This window comes from Rhynchophorus ferrugineus, unplaced genomic scaffold (assembly GCF_030347505.1).
Source record: "Rhynchophorus ferrugineus isolate W39M unplaced genomic scaffold, kcgeb_rfMv2 rfM9, whole genome shotgun sequence".
Lineage (NCBI taxonomy): Eukaryota > Metazoa > Arthropoda > Insecta > Coleoptera > Curculionidae > Rhynchophorus > Rhynchophorus ferrugineus.
The window spans coordinates 19,472,449-19,495,388 of record NW_027472588.1 but is presented as its reverse complement, the minus strand read 5'-3'; the positions used below and the strand labels follow the sequence as shown (position 1 = coordinate 19,495,388).

The 22,940-nt window shown below is 32.5% G+C and overlaps 1 protein-coding gene across 1 annotated transcript; it reads right to left on the bottom strand.

The window, feature by feature from the left end:
• Positions 1 to 12,113: 12,113 nt before the first annotated feature.
• LOC143203148 (uncharacterized) lies at positions 12,114 to 22,862 on the bottom strand. Its single transcript, XM_076415286.1, has 3 exons — positions 22,776 to 22,862; positions 13,193 to 13,688; positions 12,114 to 13,103 (listed from the first exon to the last, which is right to left on the bottom strand). The coding sequence occupies exons 1-3, from the start codon at positions 22,860 to 22,862 to the stop codon at positions 12,211 to 12,213; spliced, it is 1,476 nt and encodes a 491-aa protein (XP_076271401.1). The 3' UTR covers positions 12,114 to 12,210.
• Positions 22,863 to 22,940: the final 78 nt, after the last annotated feature.

The following is a 22,940-nucleotide window of genomic DNA, read 5'->3' as shown; positions in this document are numbered from 1 at the left end:
TGTCCCTGGATTTCATTTAAGAAAAAATTCTAATTTATTATTATAAACGTTTATTTTAGCTTTGGCTTATTACTTTTAGACATTCGTTTACTGTTAATATAAGTGAACTCTTAATGATGTATATAGTTCTTGAGGTGTTTGATACGAGATTTTATTGGCCAATTTCACTAATTCTTAAACATTGAAATTTGTTAGCTATCCTGGATGTTCGTTTTTTAAAAATCAAAAAATCTCAAAGCTCTACTAACTTACAATTTGTCACTACAATAACTTAAAACTCGGTACTTATCTAGTAAGACTTATTGACCCATACTTAGTCTGAAATAAAATAAAACTTAATGTCACTTTTCAGTATTTTTATCATTTAGTATACCTCACTGCAGAACTACACAGATCACATGGCTTGGATTTTTTGAGCTTGCGTCCTAGTTCAGCGTCTTTCCTAGTATTTTGTCGTGAATCTCAAGATTTCATATGTCAGTTGGAATCCGATAATCTCTGTGTAAGTAATTATTCGTATATAATAATATCGCGTGCATACTCCGCTACGACTATTCTGAAATGCTACATATGATGATTTTCATCGGAAGTTTAATATGATATAATGATTAATATATAGTAACGGATATAATACCCAATACCTAGTAACGGATAGGGGAAAACTAATTTCGCTTTTTTATATTTTTCAAAGAAAGTAAATTGATTCATATACATTTTAAACACTAATCACTATATTTGGTGATGAATGATCTTCAGCTATTTTGCTAGAAAAATCATAATTCGATCACCGTAGAATTTTTGAGATCTCAACACTTGCTGAGTTATTAAATATAGTGTGGTCTACCGGCTTTTTCAGTTGCCTAGTTTTTAGTCATATTTGTTGTTGCTAGTAGTGATTTGGCCAGATTCATTAAATATATATAAGAGACTTAAAGTATTCTATTACGAAAAAAATAAAATACTTAAAATAGAAAATGTGAATACTATTGAAGTTGAACAATTGCAGAGGAACAATTGTTGTTCCCAAGTTCGAAGTTTTTGGTATACATTTTTTCGGCTCCATTAGTCCGAAGCAATAAATGAAACTGTTTATTATTTTATTTCTATAGATTTTTAGAGGAATACGTGAGACATTGCACTTAATAAACGATTTACTATTTAACTTGCATATAGATACAATTAATTTCTCAAACAATACACCTCTACATTTAGATCATCCTACAATTATTCTAAAAAAATGTAAATTATAAATTTGATAATGTTGGATTCCTAGTTGGAAATATTGCCTTACATTCCAATCTTTGCATACTGGATCAACGTTTTTGCTTTGTGTCTAACTTAAATAAGAAATTTTCGTAAACATTATTTATAAAAGCAGTGATTTTCGAATAGAATAAAATAATATTTATACCGGAGTTAAGTTAAATATACAATTCTATAAAAGTGACTTAAATTGGACATTTGTGACAACGGACATTAAATTTAATTTCATTTTAACAAATTCATATTTTATTTTATAAATGAACATAGGAAATCTGATTTCTTTAATGTATGTTTGGTTCTTTCTTTTATTGGTTGATATATGATTAGTTGATGATTTATAATCTGAAGGATTTTAAACAAAATAGAAAAGATTCTTCATTTTGTTATGTAAAACTGGGTGAAGCATGGATTTACACATTTAAATCACAAAGTGCTATAGAATATTCCTAATTTTTAAAAACTTTTGTATAATGTGGAAGATATACTTCATAGGAAATCATTTAATTACTTAAAATCAATCACGTTTTCTCTAATTGCACGCCAAATTAAAGCTATTCTGCTTTCTCACTTGATGAACGTCGCTACTCTTTGCCGTGCACCTTGTTACGAGTATTTATAGACTGTAATTTGTTTTCTAAACTAAATGCCGTCAAAACATATAAAAAAGCCCGCAATAAAACTACAACGAACCACTTGCTTGAAATCCGTACATAATTAATTTAACGGCCTTCAAAACAGGTAGTTTACGATTGCCTTTAGGTGCATTTATTACGTTTCTGTTACCGAGAGCTATCCATTATAACTATGAAGATGAGCTATGGTCCGTGCTTTTATCGTAACTAATTGTAGTGGTCAGTAGTTGTTGTGACTAGACGGTTTTTTTTCCTTCATTTCAGACGTCTGTTCTAAGAATACAGTTTTACATAAAGGAGAGAAATATAGTTTTAGATGAAAGATAAAGAAGTAAGCAAACGTTGAGAGAATTAATTCAAATTTTTATTAAATATTTGTATGAAATTATGGAAAATATTTAGATTGTAGCATCTATTGTTTCAGTGTAATTTTTACTCACCGTAAAATATTTTTAGGGAAATAACCGACTTCTTAAATTTTATGACAGATGTACAAATAAGTCTCTTATAATCCATAAATCATCAGTTAGGCAATCTATTAGGTGCTTACAGGTATTTTGATCAGTGGTACTTGTCGAAAATGCGAAGTAGCCCTGTAAAATCTGTTAAATTAGAAAAACATTCCTTTACATCAAATAACAATTTTTCATTTAATATTATTTAGTTATTTTAATTCCCACTTGTTCAGGTCATTATAAAATAGTAAGGCTTATTTGGCATACCGTTTTGAAATGCTGAAAAAGTTCAAAAAAAGGTCGATGATTGAATCGCTATTAAACCAACATGGTTCTTTCCACTACTTAAATGTAGGATGTACAAAATATTCTACATAAAAACTTTTTAAAATGAAATAATAATCAGAGTGCATGTAAGCCCCTAATAATATGCCATATTTGTTAACATACATATTTTTAATTTTATTTCATTCAAGTTTTGAACCGAATTAGACCCATTTGGAAAAGAAAGATAATTTATTATTTATGTAATTATCGATACATTAGGTGCGGATAAATGTATATTGTGTAATGGGACTGAAAGATAAGGTTATGAGCTAACCATGAGCTATTTCCGTTAGTCAAACGATTAGTTTGTTGTTGATAGTTATGGTAAGTTACCAGGTAACTGAAATACAATGGTCCGAATAACAGGAAAGGCGTTGACTATATTCGACTATGTACAGGAAAGAGAAAATAATATGAACACCATTCAATATAGTACTTCCATGTAAATAATTCGGTGCATATGTAGTGTTTCACAAATCACAGTATACACAATAATGACAGCATATACAAAACGTGGTAAAACATTATCAACAGAGCCGACGAACATTAAAATGGATTATGGACGGTATGATTTGGGCAGCACAATTGTCGTATTCAGCTAGTCCCTTCATTTATATAGCTGGCCAGGTTACTCTTATGCTTATCTCGACATTGTTGATGTTGAAGCATGCGACGAGCATATTACTGTTAAAGTCATTCATTTTCTAAAACAATAAGAGCATCAGAATATCATCAAACATCTTCCTTAGCCAACACAAACGCCAGAACTGAACATAATTGAACCGTTATCAGGAGTTTTAGAGCTGAGAGCGAGAGGTAGATTTGTATTTCACCACAATTGAAGCAATTGCCAAATGTTGCGCTTCAGGAACTATGTTGGAATCTATTCATATACTCTATGAATCTATTCTGCGAGGAACTGTAGCCGTCTAAAAATAAGATGGTGGCTCAATGCCTTATTAATAAATAAATATTATATATGTCAGATGTTCATATTATTTTGTTCGTACCCTTTACTTTTAATTTAATTTTTCATGTCCCCTAATTTATAGTAGAATTTTAGAATGGAATAGATTTTTTCCCCTTTAATATAGAGCTAGTACTGAGTGGGAAGGATTAGTACATCCTTATATACACAGTATTTCCTCGTTTTTCAAAAGGAACACACCAATTCTATTTCTGAAGCAGAAACTGCAGACGTTGTTCATCGATGGCTCGTTCTGTTCAAAAACAGCTTATCATTGTTGATAATTATGGGGAATACTTGGTTTAAGTAAATAGTTTTCGTACTATGAGAAAATTACTTTAATTTTATTGAAGAAACCCACGAATATTATATGGTATTACTGAGAATCCAAATAAAAACTAATTAAACATAACATCCAACAATTAATATATTCAGTTTAAATATAATTAAACGACTATAATCCCGTTTTTAATTGTAACTAAATCTAATTAGCCTTGCTCCGAGCCAGTGTTAAATGTAAATCTCGGATAGCGTTATATAACAATAATGTACCACCAGATGCCTCCACATAGAAATTCATAAATGTAAAAATGATTAAAATTAATGGTTTTTTTGTGTCACCGACCTATTATATATTTAGTTTTTGATTTTAAAATAGCTAGTTAAGAATCCGATGATTTAACTGTTTGTTTACGTAAGATCATCTTCAGAAAAGACATGGCGCTTACATGTATACAGGATGCTAAAAGTATTTAGCAGCTTTATCATCGTTTTTTATCTTTAATTTAACAAGCACAACACTGAAATAGTGATTAACTTTAATAATGAATTAAGGAACCGAATAGCAATTTATTTGTTAATAGAGTGTCCTTCAAAATATTTTTTTGAATTCTAAACCACGTTTTAATAACTGTTTCGGCCATTTTATAAATACGTTTTTTATTATCCAATCTAAAGAATTAAAATTGCAATTTAAACTATTGAATGGGCTTTAAAAGATGTTAATGTACATCTCTTTAGATATAAAAATAATTTTATATAAAATGGTATCATGGTGAAACCGAAACATATATTTTTAGAGCACTGCATATATGGATATAAAATGCAGAGCACTAGAATTTGATTTGTTAAGGCATGCCTAAGCACAGTTTTTTTAAATACTCGATGGGTGTTTACGTACTCGATGAGGTATTGTTGCACATGCTTATAACATGTATGGATATTGTTAAAATGAACTTAAAAATTACAGTTTGTGCATTTTTTTTTAACCAAATATTATAAGGTCATTTTTAAGGCTATCATCAAATTTATGTAATTTAAACCTTTTTTTATCAGCATAAAATTTTTCAGTAAGTTTGCCATCGATACAATTTTGTTTTGTTTTAAGAAATATATGGCACTTGATTTTAACAAGACTATTCTTACAATTTCCAAGTGGCGATTGTGCTATTATTGGCTATTCTTTAAAGTTATTTGCTGCATTTATTATTTTTCTTGTAAAGTGTTATATTCTTCCACATTTCATATTTAGTGTGTCCATTGGTTGCACAAAATCAATTTCTCAACTGTATTAAACATAACATAAATAATCCAAATAAAATTGAAGCGCCCTAAAATGTTCAGATGTTGGAATGTTGAAATGATGGTATGAAGTCTCAGTAATGTTTATTTTTAATTTTAAAACAAATATATGTTAAATAATCTCTTTATAGTTTTTATTATTATAATTCAATATTTTCACGAATACACATCAATGATTAAAATACATTAAGTTAATTTGTACAAAATTAACCGACCACTCAAGTATGACTGAAAAATGACTGACTTATTCATATGAAAATATAAATCAAAAATTTCCTTGCAATCATGTTTAACTTATTTGTTTAAAATTATTTTAGTTTAGTTTATTTGTTTTACTTGTTTTCAAATTCAATAGAGCCTGCTTTAATCCTATTAATTAATTTTAATCTTATAATTTCTATCTATTTAGATCTAGGCTACAGCGGAATCCGTTGAAATAGTAAATTATTTTAGAATCTGTTTGGACAAAATAAAGCCCTAAAATAAATAGTTTAGTTTAGCACAGTACGTCATATCTCTCTAATTTTTAAAAAATATTTTAAAATCTTTTTACTAAAAAGTCAATTGAAAAGTCCCCGGCCTACCACAGTAAAACACATTTTTTTGGCAAAATTAGTTTTTTTATTCAACATAATTCCCTTCAAGGATAATACACTGATTATAGCGACCCTCTAACTTTTTAATACCATTTTTGTAGTACGATTTGTCTTTTGATTCAAAATAAGCCTCAGTTTTGGCGATCACCTTTTTTGACATCGACACATTTTTGTCGAATGAAGGACAACATTTTCTTCTCAGCGAGATGTTTTTTGAGATCTGAGAACAGTAAATAGTCGCTGGGGGGCATATCTGGAGGATACGGTGGATGAGGAAGCAATTGGAAGCCCAATTCATGAATTTTTCCCACCGTTCTCACTGACTTGTGACACGGTGCATTGTCTTGGCGAAGCAGAACTTTCTTTTTCTTCAAATGCGGCCATCGGTGATTTCGCCCTTCAAACCTCCCAATAACGCTATGTAATAGTCGCTGTTGATGGTCCTTCCTCTTTCAAGGTGATCAATGAAAATTATTGCATGCATATCCCAAAATACAGACGCCATAACCTCGCCAACCGACTATTGCGTTTTCCCACGCTTTGGAGCGGGTTCATCATGTGCAGTCCACTCGGATGACTGTCGATTGGACTTCGGAGTGAAACGATGGAGCCACGTTTCATCCTTTGTCACATATTGGTGCAAGATCTCGGGTTTATTACGCTTGGTCATCTTCAAACACTGCTCCGAATCATCAACTCGTCGTTGTTTTTGATCAAAGTGAGCTCGCGCGGCACCCACTTTACAAAGAGCTTTCTCATACCCAAATATTCATGAATGATATGATGTACACCTTCAGTTGATATCTTTAGAGTGTCTGTTCAATTTCAATGTATGGTCATTAAAAATCATTTTGTGAATTTTTTAAATGTTTTCATCGGTAATAACCTCTTTTGAGCTTCCACTGCGTTCACCGGCTTCGGTGCTCATTTCACCAAGTTTAAACTTAGCATACCAATCCTTGATGGTGGATTTTCTTGGGACAGTGTCCGGAAACTCGGCATCAAGCCAAGTGTTTGTTTCAACTGTATTTTTTCTATTCAAAAAGCAATAATTTATCAACACGCGAAATTCCTTTTTATCTATTTTTTTCACAGTAACAAGAGCTGCTTCACTCAAAATACTACAATTCTCAAACTATCCGATAGCCGATAATCCGATAGCCGATAATCCGATAGCCGATAAATGATCCGATAGCTGTCAAATTTATACACGAATCTTTTGAGAGTTAGGGCTAACTAAAAAACATATAGATTTAATTCTAGTTGCGCCATCTATGTGTCAGGTTGGGGTCATTTCAATTTACCTGTTAACTAGAATTTATCTAGACTGAATATAATGCTTACATGGACTCCGAACTATGGTTCGTGAAATTAATCTTACCATCTGACCTGTGATCAACTGAGAGACCATACTGATCTTCCCAACCTGATTACTGGAATGACTGGGATGATTACTCCTTGTCGTATTTTACACTGTTGTCTAGAGTTATTTACAAAAATACCATCAGTAAGCAGCAGTAGTAAAAGTCCGCTAAATATATCCAATATTATCGGTTTTATATGCAAACTGAAGAGTTACAATTTGGTTATAGCAGTATATGTGAAGTTTATTTTTATTATCTCCATATATTTTCTATTGTACTTCTGACCGATTTATGAGCTGCTTCAGTCAATTGTTCATTGTCTGTCCTAGAGTCTGATTCATACCTTGACGACCCATGGCCCAAAAGCATGTATATACGATATTTTAGGAGACTTCTAACAGACCTGATTAGAAAAATGGGGTGCTTATGTTAAGACCGAATGGTGGTGATAATTTGGAGTCTCAAGTCTAGTCTCAAGTCTAAGTTTCAAGTCTAGGCAGTTTGCTTTATATTCGAATATAATTAAATCCTCGGTGTCTTTTTGTACCGATATTCAACAAGTCGCGTTTCCTTAAAATAAATTAATATTTCGAAGCAAATTGATGGTTGTTGTATTTTTAACCCTTTCATATCATATTTCAAAACTAATACTGTCGGTATGATTCTGAGAAAGGATATTCTCTGTTGTATTAACTGAACTAAACCTAATTGAGTTGATTTTCAAGGAAATAAGACAGGGTGATGCTGAATTGGCAATCGGTCCGTAGTTACTCGAAGTATTACTAGGTATGGTTAGGTAGGGTTCGGGCAAATGTAACACTGGTCAAGCTGTTAGGTCCCTAAAGGTTGATAGAGGGAGCTCAAAGATCCCTAGATATAAACTATTCTATTACGCAAATATTTGGATACACACTAAGATGTAAGACCACGAAAGGTGGACTGACGTTGCTGTGAAATAAATTAATCTGCTGATATTTGGACAGAAGCTTGCAGTTCAGGATGAACTGCCACTAATAGCGTATTATAATAGCTCCGTTGCCTAGCCGCAGATTTTGGATCTGGCGTTGCTAAACATTGAGAAACCATTCCATATATATATTCCATATATACCACGGAAATTTAGGTAGAAACAGCTTTAGGGTAAATGATGTGGCTCGGTGAATGGAGGTAAAATGAAATGAAACCGTGGTGTTTACATTATGTGACCGTTATTTATTGGCTATATAAAAAAATTTGAAAAATACAATTAGATAAAACGGACGGCAGCGGTGTTACCTGGAGACGAGGCTTGGGCAGTCGATGGCGGCACGTCTAAACCAAACGATAGTTGAACACTGAATGAATCGCAATACCTTTCAATGACATCCCAGATAAACGTTTCGGGGTTGCCAGCTATTCGTTATCGGGTTCTAGTTGGCGCTGCTGGCACCCCGCCCGTGTTCAACATCTGGGATTATATTTCTGGGTATTTTGTAGATCGTTATTCCACGATGCAAAATCAATATGCCTCAAGGTCGCTACACAGCTATTCAGTAGATCAATAAAAGCAAAGTGGCGGATGAAGGTACAGACACAATTAATTTTTAAACTATAAGCTGTCTAAATAGGATAACGGCCATGCACATCCCTTTGGTTGCTTCTTTAGGGGGGAGGTGTTATATCAAGCGACTGTTAACGGGCCTGACTACAAAAACTGTGTATCCAAAGACGAAACGTGGTGCTTATATTAAGACCGATTGACTTATATTTAGGTGGTTTATTATTGTTGTATTTTAAATCCTTACGTATTTCATAACTTTTATATGCTTAGATCATACCAGAAATAACATATGATCTATAATTATTTTTCCATTGAACTATTTGCGCCATTGTTTATCGGTATTTTAGTTTTGACTTCAACAAGACGGTAAAAAATCATTATTTGCAAATCACTGTCTCCTAGAAGACTGTAAAAATTCGGGATTAATTAAGGAATTCTGGAATAATCTTACGTCACTTATTAACGTAAACTACAGTGTTTTGTTTTGCTAAATTCGCAAATTTCCACCAATAAATGAAATAATTGTAAATAATCATGAATTACGTTTATCTACAATTACCGCTCTAAATGAAAATAAGTTTTTTTTGTTAGTATAATTATCATATCAGTATAAACCGACTCCAAATAATAAACAAACATTATTTCTCTTTATAAATGATTACACACGACATAACATGACACGGCTCTGGTAAACGATGGCCCATTTTTATTTATAGAGTCGGGGAATTATTTTTTTTATTGTGATTGATGCTGATTAATTAATATTTGGAGAATGTCTGAACTCTTGCCTCATATATTTGCAATTAACGTTTTATCAATGCTATTACTACTGAGTGACGCGATTAATTATTTAGTTGACTTTGAGAACTCAGAATTATTTATTTGGTATTGCATCTCAAAGGTTTTATTGTTGTTTATTATTTCATAAATTATATTGTTATGTATTATATAGATATTAAAGTTAATCATATGTTTTAGATCCAAGGTGTAAATTTTAAATATATTTAGTATAATACTAGCTGACCCGACAGACTTCGTCCTGTCAAAAAGATTTGTAATGTGGCAGTTTTTGTGCCTACGTATTTTAAAAATTCTCCTGAACAGAACCATCACCCTGGTGATAGGGCGTTGTGAATAAAAAATAATTAAATAAAACATATATAAGGATTGAAAAGTAAGTAATCGCTTTATTGTTAATCATGTGAATCATAATTATTATTATTATTATCATTGTAGTGCTTTGTGGTATACGATGTTTTTTGTTTGATTACCTGGCGCATAGATTGACAAATCTGATGGTTTTCCAACACGGGAACAGACAACATACAATTGACCATGTGAGAAACATGGGTTTTCTAGATTAATACCACAAACACTTAATGATTGCTAACCGTGTACCGTTGCAAAGACGCGGTTGGTTGATATTTCGCAACATTATAACCACCGATCCAACCTTTAATTGAAGATTGTGAGGTGGCAATCCTGGCAAATCCAGCGAGTTTAAAAATTCCGGTGGATAGTTAACTACATCATCTTGATTAGTAGCCGAATCAACTGATTTATATATCCTCAATTCGCCTGTAATTTGTTCTTGAATTTTGAAATTTAATTCATTTACATCTATGTTTTTGCAGCCAGTATAGCTCGTTCGCTCAACCAATCATGGTTTCTGTAATTTTGAGAAACATCTGGAAACACCTTCTGAATAAGTTCATCTTTTGATCGAGTTAACTGACAAAAACTTTGAGGAAAGTTAATGCAGCCAGTCAACATGTCTATAGGAAATTTGCCATTACCAATGTCAATGAGTTGTTTAGAGAATATGTTTCCAGATTGGTCATTTTGCAACTCGACACGCATATTCTTGCTTAAATGAAGTACTTTGACATGTTTCCACAAATTGGAGGACTTTAGACATGCATTGAGTTCATCAGCTGGCGTTGATCGTGGAATCACTGGCAATGTTTGACGAAAATCTCCTGCAAATAAAATCATTGCACCACCAAATCGGTTATTATTGCTACGTAGATCTTTTAAGGTTCTGTCTAAAGCTTCCAAAGATTTTTTATGTGCCATCGTGCATTCATCCCAAACAATCAATTTACATTGCTGCAAAACCTTTGCCATTGCAGAGTTCTTCGAAACGTTGCAGGTTGGAGTTTCATTGCTTTGCATATTTAATGGCAATTTTAGTGCTGAATGGGCTGTTCGACCACCTTCAAGCAAAGTTGCTGCGATTCCCGACGAAGCGAGTGCAAGTGCAATTTTATTTTGTGAGCGAATTGTTGCTAATATTAATGAAATCAAAAAAGTTTTTCCTGTACCACCAGGTGCATCTAAGAAGTAAATCCCTCCAGTTTCATCATTTGTTATTTTCATAAGAGTTTCAAATACATACTTCTGTTGTTCATTTAACAGTGGAAGATTTGTTTGAATTAATTCTTTCAAAGCGTTGAGATCATACAGTCTTTCTCGATGCAACTCTTGGTTAAAAGCGTCATGCATTGGACGATTGGGCGCGGTCAGGCCTAATTGAATTAATAGTTTGTTTGACATTATCAAGCACATGTCCTCAATTGAAATCAATGCTTCATTGTAAATTTCTTCACTGATTTGTATATTTGGATTTCCCATTCTATTCCGTATTTGATACAAAATATCATCACACATATAATCTTTGTATTTATCCACAAATCAATTGGGTTTGATGGGAAGCATGTAGATATGATTATAGAAAACAATGTTCGTATTTGATGAGCGTGTGATGATATTACAGCATCATTGAGAGTTTGATCCCAATGAGCGTCATTTTCAAGCAATTGCAAACGTTAACAGGCTTCTCTGTAAGATCCACACAATTCACCATCAACAGTTCGTAACTGTTGGAATGATGTTGGGCCACGTACATTGACTAATAGCAGTCGTAAATAAAAACATTCATCATTGCTTGGATGTACTGAATAAATCCGGCCAATCGCATCGGTGGAATATACATCTGTATATCCTGGAACTGGTTTTCCTTGTTTCCGTCGTATAAATCTCCTTGAGGATTCATTCCAGGTATAATATTTTGGCATTTCAGAATATAGCAATGTTTGTGCGAAATCATCGTTTTGGCATGTCTCAAAAAAACTGGTTAATGTAGTAGATGGTGGCTGAGCAGCTCTTTGTACTGCGTTCTGTGCTGTAAAATACACTCTTTGACCATTTTCTAAATGCACAGCTAAGTGAACAACAGAAGGGTGTCTCTGATGAATAGGAAAAGAAAATATTCGCCAAACTGCTTCATTACTACTGACATAGCGGCCCATTTGGTATTGGGTAACTTCATCATTAGAATTCTCTGCACCAATTCCAATCACAGCCATATCACTCCCTTTGGTTACATATTTGCAAATGTATTTAATCGATTTCACTGAATGGCAAGATTCAACGTTGATGTGTGCTTTGAATGTCTTTGATAAAATGGGTGAATATGGAACAATTCAACGATTATCTATTTCAATATCTTGTTGATTTAATTTGACAATTGTTGATTTTCCATTGTCTGCTGTCGATCTGCGACGATACAATGGATAACCGTCATTACCAGTAATTGTTTCCGATATTAATGTCCGTGGATATCGTTTTGAACATTTACCATCCATCATATACGGTGAATTTTGATTAAGAGTTCCATAGGGACCATGTATCATGTTTTTGATAACTACCTCATGCAATCCAGGATCTACTTGTACATTAGGGATTTCAGCTGATATCACTGCATCAACATCATTTGGCCTTATCTTTTCAACCAACCAAATCAAAATGTGTGCATGTGGCAATCCTCGTTTCTGCCACTCCACAGAATACATCCAGCAGCGTGTCTCACCAAACACATTATGTTTTACGATGAAATTCATTAAAGATTTCAACTTTTGTCTAAAGACTCTGGCTGTAATATCATGACGATCAATGGGTGATTGCCCAGGGAATAACTCCTGCTTAATTTCTATCCATTGCGGATTGCATGTAAATGTGATGAACAAATCTGCTGTACCATAATGACGAACATACGACATGGCATCTTGAGCATATTCGTGCATATGCCGAGGGCTTCCGATGTATGTTGCTGGAAGAATAGTCATCCGACCGACATTCTGTGCATTTCCATCAGTATTAATCGCATCTCGAAGGTGAATATACTCTTCAGACCGGAGTTTGGTTTGATTCAACCTGATGAATATTAATCTCTCCGTTTCAATTTTAACATACATGTCATCAACATATTTGTGATATAATCGCCGACATTTCAATATGTGATTATCTTCATTTTCCCGAATCATTAGGCGGTATGAATAATAGTTCATTGAACTGACTTTTTTGTTGGTTTCAGAACCTGTAAACAGATTTTGTTTTAATAACATTCAAATACATAATATAGTGACTGAGATATTATCGCCATAGCTAAACTAATATTTTAGTTACCTGTAATGGGATTTATCATTTTTATTGATAAATCGTAGCCATCTTCACCTTGCCAAAATATAATGGGATATTGCAGTGCATCATATGAGCGGTGTGTTTCCTTTATACGTTGTAATTGATCATTCCGACGATGTAAAACAATATCACGGGATTCCAAATTTTCTCCAACTACAACGATAGCAACTTCATCAATAGTTGGTGCATTAAAACGTCTTGTATGTTGACCTGCAGGTGTTTTATCAGCTCTGATTACAATTTTGTGATTATCGGATGGTATCAGATCCAGGGCAGTTTTAAACAATATAATCAATTGATTGTGTTGATGAAATAAAGTTTGTAATTGTTCTACAATAGACCTCTTTACTAAATTGTTATGTGCACAACGCAGATCAATTTCTTGTGGTGAATTGCCCATAAAATAAATTTGCAGGAATTTGTTGTCGCTATCTGACACTGGTAACAGTGAACCTGCTCTGTGATATATTTGCCCTTGTATCTGTAAATAAAAAAAATATTATGGTGTGGTATAAATTAATGGATTGTCAGTGATCAAACTTAAATAATATTTGATCTTAAAAAGTATATATTTAGTTTTAACTAATATCTATCAAATATAAAATATAATAAAAGTGTCACTGAAACTGAATCACCATATAATATGATGACTAAGTGATATATTTCGTAATGATTAAGAAATTGAAGATTAGTAACACATCTTAACTTTGGTGACAGAAAATTTTGTTCGCTAAAATAATTATGAGTAACTGCTATAATACATACCTTGAAAGTTGGCATAAAATTTTCCCGAACTGCATTTGTTGCCCCAAATGAAGTCATTTGAAAGCAATTGTTATATTGTTGGATATGTGTCAAAAAGTGTATAGAATCTGTTCCTATTCCTGAAACCAATGAGTACAATGGTTCTGGTGGTGGATCCAATGGTATCAATTTCACTTTACCATTTGCGCAACACAATCCATTGGCTTCGTTTTTGTATTTTAGTGCCTTACAGTGTGAGCAAACCAAGTTCATAGAACCAATAACAACACATTGGTAGTTACTGTAGTCAATTGACACATCGTAACTGAAAGCAGCTCGATTCAAACTTGCGCGATTATTAGTTGAATGTCGCGCTCGCGCTTCACGCGTTTGTGATATCCGAATTCTGGTTTATAGCATTTCTGGTTCTTCTACCTAAATTGCTTCGTCTTATAGGAGGCATATCAAATATAAATTATTTTTTCACTAATCACGAACTAAACAAACACTAACTAACTAAACACTCTGCACAAAACACGATATACGAATTTGTTTCGTGTATCAGTTGACAATTCATCTGTCATCTGTCAAAAGTCATCTGTAACAGACAACTTTTTTTTTTTAAATTTGATATGACTTGAACTCAAATCCTTTTAAGCCGTACGAATTGTTTTATTTATTTAAAATTTGGATATTAAAAATAATAAAACACTGTTGGTAACGCGATTTTTGTTTGACTGATGTAATAACGTGGAAACTGATGCATTTTATCTCGCGTGCCGAAACTAATACAAAAGAAACGCGAGTTTCGGAACGCGACATTAAACTCCTCCAACTATGTATTCTGTGCTCCAACGCACACACGCACATTGTTTTGATAGATATGATCTTTGACGTTAGGAACACACCTACATTGCTTAGACAAGAGTGAGTGCTTGTAATTTAATATGAACTTTATACCATAGCAATAAAGCTCAAATTGACTACGTTTTAGTTACAAATCATTTGTATGGGAAAAAGAAAAGGGTTATTTTTAGGGTTTTTCCAGCAATAATTCTAATTTTTCTCGCCGTAAAAACCATCCTTGAACTTCAACGAACATTTTAAAAAAAGATTTGGCCAAATTGGTCCAGGCGTTGTTGAGTTATGCGCTTACCAACACATTTTGCGATTCATTTTTATATATAATATTAAAATAAAGCACACAATGTAACACAATTTAACATATTAAATATATAAAAATGGGCCGGCTTGGTTGGCGCAGCAGTAAACTGTTCCGTGGTTGGACTCCAAACCACGGTTCTCGGTATTAAGCTTACCGACTGCCGAGTGATCCACTTAGAAACTATCCCAGAAGACATTTGGTCTTACCCAGCCTGGTTACTGGCGTAATTGGAATCATTTTCCTTGTCAAATGTTACACTCTTACCTAATCACAATCAGAAACACAAATTTACGAGCATGCCCCAGCAGCATTCGAACCCGCGACTATCGCAACAGTAGGTGGACCGTCCTATGAATTTTACCACTGCGCTAACCAAGCCAGTAATTCTTGTTTTAGTTCGCAGATTATAGATATATATTTTATAGGTGTATTTTTTGAGTAGCTGTGTGGTTTTGATAGAACATATTTTTCTTCTCCATATTTTGACAGTATAGAGGTAATACACAAATAAAAATATTCGCGTGTCCCACATTTTATTGCTGTTTTAATTCCTTATTCTAAGGAAATCACCTGGCTATGATTTAATAACAAGGACAATTGCTGCAAAATCTACCATGAAAGGGAATTATAAAACTTACCAACTTAATTAATGCTGTATTTCAATATTCCCCAGGCGTTTAGAAGGTGGCTGAAATTATTATGATCTCAAAACCCGTAAAATCTTTAAATGAAATTCAGTTCATAAAACTTCTTTCACGGTTATGGGTAATAGCCGAGGTATTTGAAAAATCCTTATTGAAAATGGTAAAAATGATTATATAGAGAAAAAATACGATTTTGGTACCAATATACCAGTTTGGGTTTACTAACTCAATAATTGAAGGGATGATATAGAAAAAAAGCCTATGAGGATAAAAAAGTATATTTAGCTATCTTTTCAAATGTAGCAGAATGTTATAAAAAATTACCAAACTGTTGTAATATTATCTCACAGCCAGAATGTTTAGAGTTAAACAAGAGGTCGCCTACTCTACAACTAAAGAAACCAGAGCAAGTGTATCACAAGGAATTGTATTGGGGTCAACTATCTACCCACTCTTCACATCTGATATACAACAGATGGAAAAGTTTACAATGGCTACATTTGCTGATGGTGCTGTAGTTTTTGTTAGCGGAGACAATATCAATAAAAATTAATTATAAGAAGCCAGAGACAACATAAATCATTGGATCCACACCTTGAAAATAAAAAATAACCAAAGTAAATCTGTAAATATGCCAATAATCAGACCCCACATACCAATAACAATACATAATAGCGCCATTTCATGTAGCAACAATGCTAAATTTTGGAGTAGAAATGACTATTGACGCCGGAAGATGTTAAAAATGAACTGAAGCTGAAATATAGGAAAATGAGTGGAATAACTTGAAGAAAATTACCATTATCAGTACATAATAAATTAGTGTTATACAAGCAAAACCTCTATGGGTCTATATACTATTATTATGGAGATATATCACGAGAAACAATGCAATAAAATACAAGTTTTCGAGAACATAATAAGTGAACACCATTATAAGGCTAATTAGTTATACAGAGACTTTCACGAATCTACATAATTGCAAGGAGATATGAGAATCCATTTAAAGTATAGTGATAGTGGTAATGATCTAAACATTATAAGACTAGAGGCTAAGATAGAACCGATAGGTACTCCTCCTACACCTAGATAAAATGTCAATTGAAAAGTCCCAGGCCTGACACATATATACTAGAACGAAATCCATATATAATTTAGTTAGCCCTAACTCTGAAAAGAGGCGTGTATAAATTTGACATCTGTCGGATCACTAGTTTGTGAATTATGGCATTTTGAGTAAAGCAACTTTTTTATTGTTGAAAAAGGGATAATAAGGAATTTCGCGTGTTGATAAAATATTGATTTTTGAAGGGAAAAATTTTAGTTGAGTAAAAGCTTCGATTAATGCCGAGTTTCCGGATATTGCCCCAGGAAAATCAACCACCAAGGATTGGTATGCTAAGTTTAGACGTGGTAAAATGAGCACCGAAGACGGTGAACGCAGTGAACGCCTAAAAGAGATTGTTACCGAAGAAAACATGTACACAAAATTATTTTCAATCACCATGAATTGAAATTGAATAATATAGCAGACACTCTAATGACATCAACTAGACGTGTATATCATATTATTCACGAATATTTGGGTATGAGAAATGTGCAAAGTGGGTGCCGCGCGAGCTCACTTTTGACCAAAAACAACGACGACTTGATGATTCGGAGCTGTGTTTGAAGAGGATCAAGCGTAATAAACTCAAGTCTTTGCGTCGATATGTGACAAGGGATGAAACATGGCCTTATCATTTCACTCCGAAGTTTAATCGACAGCCATCCGAGTGGACTGCACATGATGAACCCACTCCAAAGCGTGGAAAAACGCAACAGTCGACTGGCAAGGTTATGGCGTCTGTATTAGGGATGCACATGGATAATTTTCATTGAATACCTTGAGAAACGAAGGACCATGAACAGCGATTATTACATAGCGTTATTGGACCATTTGAACGACGAAATCGCCGGAAAACGGTCGCATTTGAAGAAAAATCAAGTGTTGCTTCACTAAGACAATGCACCGTGTCACAAGTCAGTGAAAACGATATCAAAAATCCATGAACTGGGCTTCAAATTGTTTGCTCATCGATCGTAATCTCCAGATCCGGCTCCCAGCTACTATTTCCTCTTGAAAAAGAATGCTCGCTGGGGAGAAAATTTCGTCGAATGAAGAGGTGATCGACTAAACTATGAAGTGATAGTGATAGTGGAACCGATGAGTACTCCTCCAACACATACAGATGTAAGCTATTATAAAGACATATTTTAGGTTAATCGGCAATGGCTAGTAATAATATACTAAATGTTATAGTGTCATTTTATGGTTATTATATAAATTGAGAATATGGTTTTTTGATTCTCCAAATTAAAGAATTACTTTTAATTTTATGTATTATATTATCTCGTCTGCCGCTTGATCCACTCTGGTAGTCTTGTCGTACATTAACCACTATTAATAGTAAAATGCAGCGTTTTCGACAGATGAGACTCAACTGAGTTTATTTCATGGAAAGACACATGGCGTATATAAAGCTGCAATCTAGGTTTGTCTTCAGAAATAAAAAAAGAAGTTTGTGAGTAAAGCATTCCTTTTTAAATACCAATTAATATTTCAATATATCATCCACTTAAATAATCTAATATTACAATTGTTACGTTGAATATCACAAATCTTTCATTAACCTTGTAATAACGTTTTAAATGATATATTATATATAATATGTAAATGTTTTTAATATACCTTTAATATACTACTAATGCCGACTTGATGGGGGCAGTGATTAAACCGATATGATGGTCCTCCTACTGTTGCGATAGTTGTGAGTCCGAATTATGCTGGGCTGTGGTCGTTGATGTATGTTTGTGATTCATCATAATTCTGATTGTCCTTAAGGTAAGTTGCAATATCGGAAAAGTATTCCAATCACGCCAGTAACCAGGCTCGGTAAGACTGGATATCTCTTGGGATGATCTCTAAGTTGGTTATTCGAAAGACGATAGGCTTAATACCTAGGATCACGGTTCAGGACCAAAGTTAAAAAGCAGGTCCAGTTTAAATAAACCCTGGTTAGAAAAAGGAGACTTAGATTATTTTATAAAATACTATTTAATGCTTTTATGTAACTTTTTACAACAATATATTTTGATTAAAAATATTTTAAATGAATTTTATATTATGCATTTTTCTTAACCTCTAGAACATTATTATTTTACTTAATACAGGCATATATAAAATATATAGGTATTTGCTGACATAAAATATAATTAAGATATAGTTAAATTAGGTATTGTACATGTTGCTTCAAATCTCTTAATATACTTTGAAAAATTATTTGTACTTAGGAAATAAACTCACGTTTCGTACTTCAGTGCAATTATGTACATCGAACATACTGAAAGATACTGTACAAAAATTACAGACCAGAGCATAGATTCAAAACAATAAATATGACACTTGATCCTGCTTTCATGCCTCCTTTCGGTGATTTTGTATTCAACTGATGACATTGATGTTTGCTGATTTAGCTCCTTTTTTGTATTACAGAATGCGTTGATAAATTTATACTAATGTACCAAGTAATAAAATAATATTGGCAAAAACAAATTGAGCTAAATTTTATTTACAAAATATTAGAACATTATTAATGCAATTAACTTACAATATTATATAATTTTCATTAATGATCACATTATTTCTGTCCCTATTTACGCGTATCACCGTGATAAATGAAGTGGTAATTTGGCATGTGTGGGTGGTCGTTCCTGCATCGTTGATATCTATCTGGCCGCCCAAACTAATTAATCAAAACTCATATTATGGCATTTTAAACTTTTAATTTGGCCCGTGAAAAATGGATGTTATTAGAATAATAAATGCATTTGTAAGCAGGAAGCAGTCTGATGAACGATCGTTCTAAAATTGGTTATAAGTTATTTCATTTTACGTGGCTTGGCTTCACAATTCCGACGATCTTTCGCTGGAATAATAATTTCCAATAAAGACGACTTTTTTATTATTCAAATAAAGCTCGGCGTATATTTGGCACTGAAATTCTGCGTAATTATTAGAATTCCTTGAGAAAACTAACACCAGATAGCAAAACATGCCGAATATCAACAGTCTGCATCAACAAATAATCTCTTGTTTACGGGGTACAAGTTCATTGGTTGTCAAAAATAATTTTGTTTATATATTTAAGTAAAGACTTTCAATCGATTCTAAGATGCATTTATAAATATTGAGGTTTGATTCACCGTTTTAGTGGTAGTGTAAATAAATTATGCTATTCAGTGCTTGAATGAAATGAAATGAAAACTGGTTAAAATTTGTTTAAAACGTTTTTAAACCAATTTAGTCTGTCATTAATGAAAGTAAATCAGTACAAGTGCAGTTCACCTATAAACATGTCGTACAAGTACCAATAACCTTAAATAATACTATCATTCCATATAACACCAACGCTAAATATCTCGAAATAAATCTTGATGCAAGATTTCGCTGGAAGGAACATATAAAGAAGAAAAGAAAAGAACTGGAATTAAAATATAGTATAATGTACTGGCTAATTGGAAGAAAATTACAATTATCAGTACATAATAAATTGCTCTTATATAAGCAATACTGAAACCTATATGGACATACGGAGTTCAATTATGAGGATGTTCATCAAAGGGTAACATAAATAAAATACAAATTTTTCAGAACAAATTCCTGAGATGTATTTTGGGGGCACCCAAAAACTATGGAATAGATACCTATATCGAGACGTTCAGATACCCACAGTCAGTCAAAGAATTGCAAGGGGGCATGAGGAAAGACTCCATTCTCATGAGAATATTGAAGTATTGCAGTATTGCAATTCAAAAGAATCAAATCTCTGATCTTGTATAGTGTTGTATAGTGAGGTGCATATAATAAAAAATACAGCAGTGACATGTATAAAGATTATTTCACCAGAGACTATGATAATGCCGATTGGTTCTCCTTGTTATATACCTAGATTTAACTTATAAAAATAAATTGTAGGTTAACAACTGATAACTTATTTGCTCATTCTACATTGTTATTGCCTTAAATACTATAAGGTAAGAAACCGCAAATTCAAAAATTCATTTGTCTAAAATATACTTAAAATTGCAATATATAGAATATAATATTTACAAGTTACAATTTTGATAAAAATGGTTCTTTTGAACATTTTTATACGTACTTAATTGGACACTATCCATATTATATGTTGTCATACAAAATTTTTCATGTTTACCGTATACAATCCTACTTATCGTTTTCGTCCACCTGAACAAGCAACAATTAATTATTATTTTTCTTACTACATTGCCTTTACTCAGGATGCTGTGCAAAATTAATGGTTTAAAAAAAATGGTTATTTGTTGAAATAATATCTGAAAGAGGATTTTCATGAAATTTGTTTCGGTAGATTTTATTTCCAATAAATAAAAAAGTTAATAGTCCATCCAAAGCTGAGAAACTTGTGTTATTATTTTCAGTTTTCAAACCTCTGAATGTACTTCCTTCCTTTGAAAAATTATTTGTACTTCATGTGAGAATAGAAAGTGTGTAAGAAGAGAAATGTAGGAAATTTCGCCTTTATACCCGTTTACCGTAACAGTATTCATTATTACTAGTGTTGGGAACAATCGACTTAAATCGACTATCGACTGCTTAGTAATTGACCTACTTTTTACTATCGACTGTTTCAGTCGCTATTTTCGCACTGCTTTTTACCAGTGATTGTTTCAGTCGACTGGTTTTAGTCGCTATTTTCGGTCCAACTGATTTTGTTCTTATTTACTATATGCTCTGTCGTCCTAGCCGCGACCTTGACAAAAATGTAACCAATTAATGCTTACATAGATTTATATGTAATATATATATATATATAGTCTTATGATTTTTTTGGTAGTTTGCCTGTAAATAATAATATATTGTATATTAATATAGCAGCATTTTGGAATAATATTTTTCAAGATTGTTATGGTAATAGGATAAAAAGATTAAAATTACTAATGATAAATAGTAAAATAATTTTGACTGTTTTTATGACAATTATAGGTATATTCGATTACTCTCTCGATTTCTGTTAAAAATATTTCCGTTCAATAATAAATAAAGTATTTACATTATTTACAAAAGCTCTAGTATATAGTTATTGCCCGATCATTTTTAATCATGTCATGAATTAGTTTTTCTTTTTTGTTTAGGTGTATGTTTAATTTTTATTTAGTATTGATGGTTATGGCACATCTTTAGTTTTTAGGTTTTATTTAAGTTCTATTCTATTTCTACTTCTAATTCTACTTCGTTTAAAATGCAATTATTAATTGCATGTTAAAAGTCTTCAGTAACTATTTTTTTCCTTTTCTTTTTTAAAGTTAGTAAGTGAAGGAATAAATATATCTCCGTCTTGCTTATACTACTGTTGGAAAATATGAGCACATATAAAATTAACTGCTCCAAGCAATTATCACTGTCCTTTCCTCTCTCACAATTTATAAAGGATATGGTTTCTACATCTTCATCTGACATCGCGATTTGAACAAAACTGTCGAACCGTGTATTTGATTGAAAATAGTAATTGCTATTTTCAGTCGCTGGTTTTTTGACTATCGACTGTTTTGACTGTTTTCGACTATTGACGGTTTCGAGTGTTTTGAATCGATAGTTCCCAACGCTAATTATTACATTATTGAATGTAGTAATATATAATTAAATGTTGCCTCTAATCACCCATTTTGTGAATTATATATTATATTATATAGGAGTATAATTATATTTTATATATTTTTATAAGTTTTGTATCGTCATATTTGAATATAAGACTCTCACAGTTAAGAGTGTTTTACCACCATTCTATTGAAAATTCATTCGAGGTGTCAGTTGGTTTGATGTGAACATAATTTTTAGACAAGTAATCTTTTGAATTTTTTAGCAACTTTTAGCCTAATATGGGCTTCGAATCCTTGTTCGGTTATTTTACAGTTATTTATGAATAACTAAGATTACAAATATAATGTACGTTTGTAGCATTGCTGTTCCATCACCTGAATTACTATTGACTGAAGCGGATAAATCTGATGATACCTTCGTCATTTAGGCATTAATATTATTACGAATAATACTATTAAAAATAGTAGATATTTTACGAATTATTTTAAACGAATCGAATTT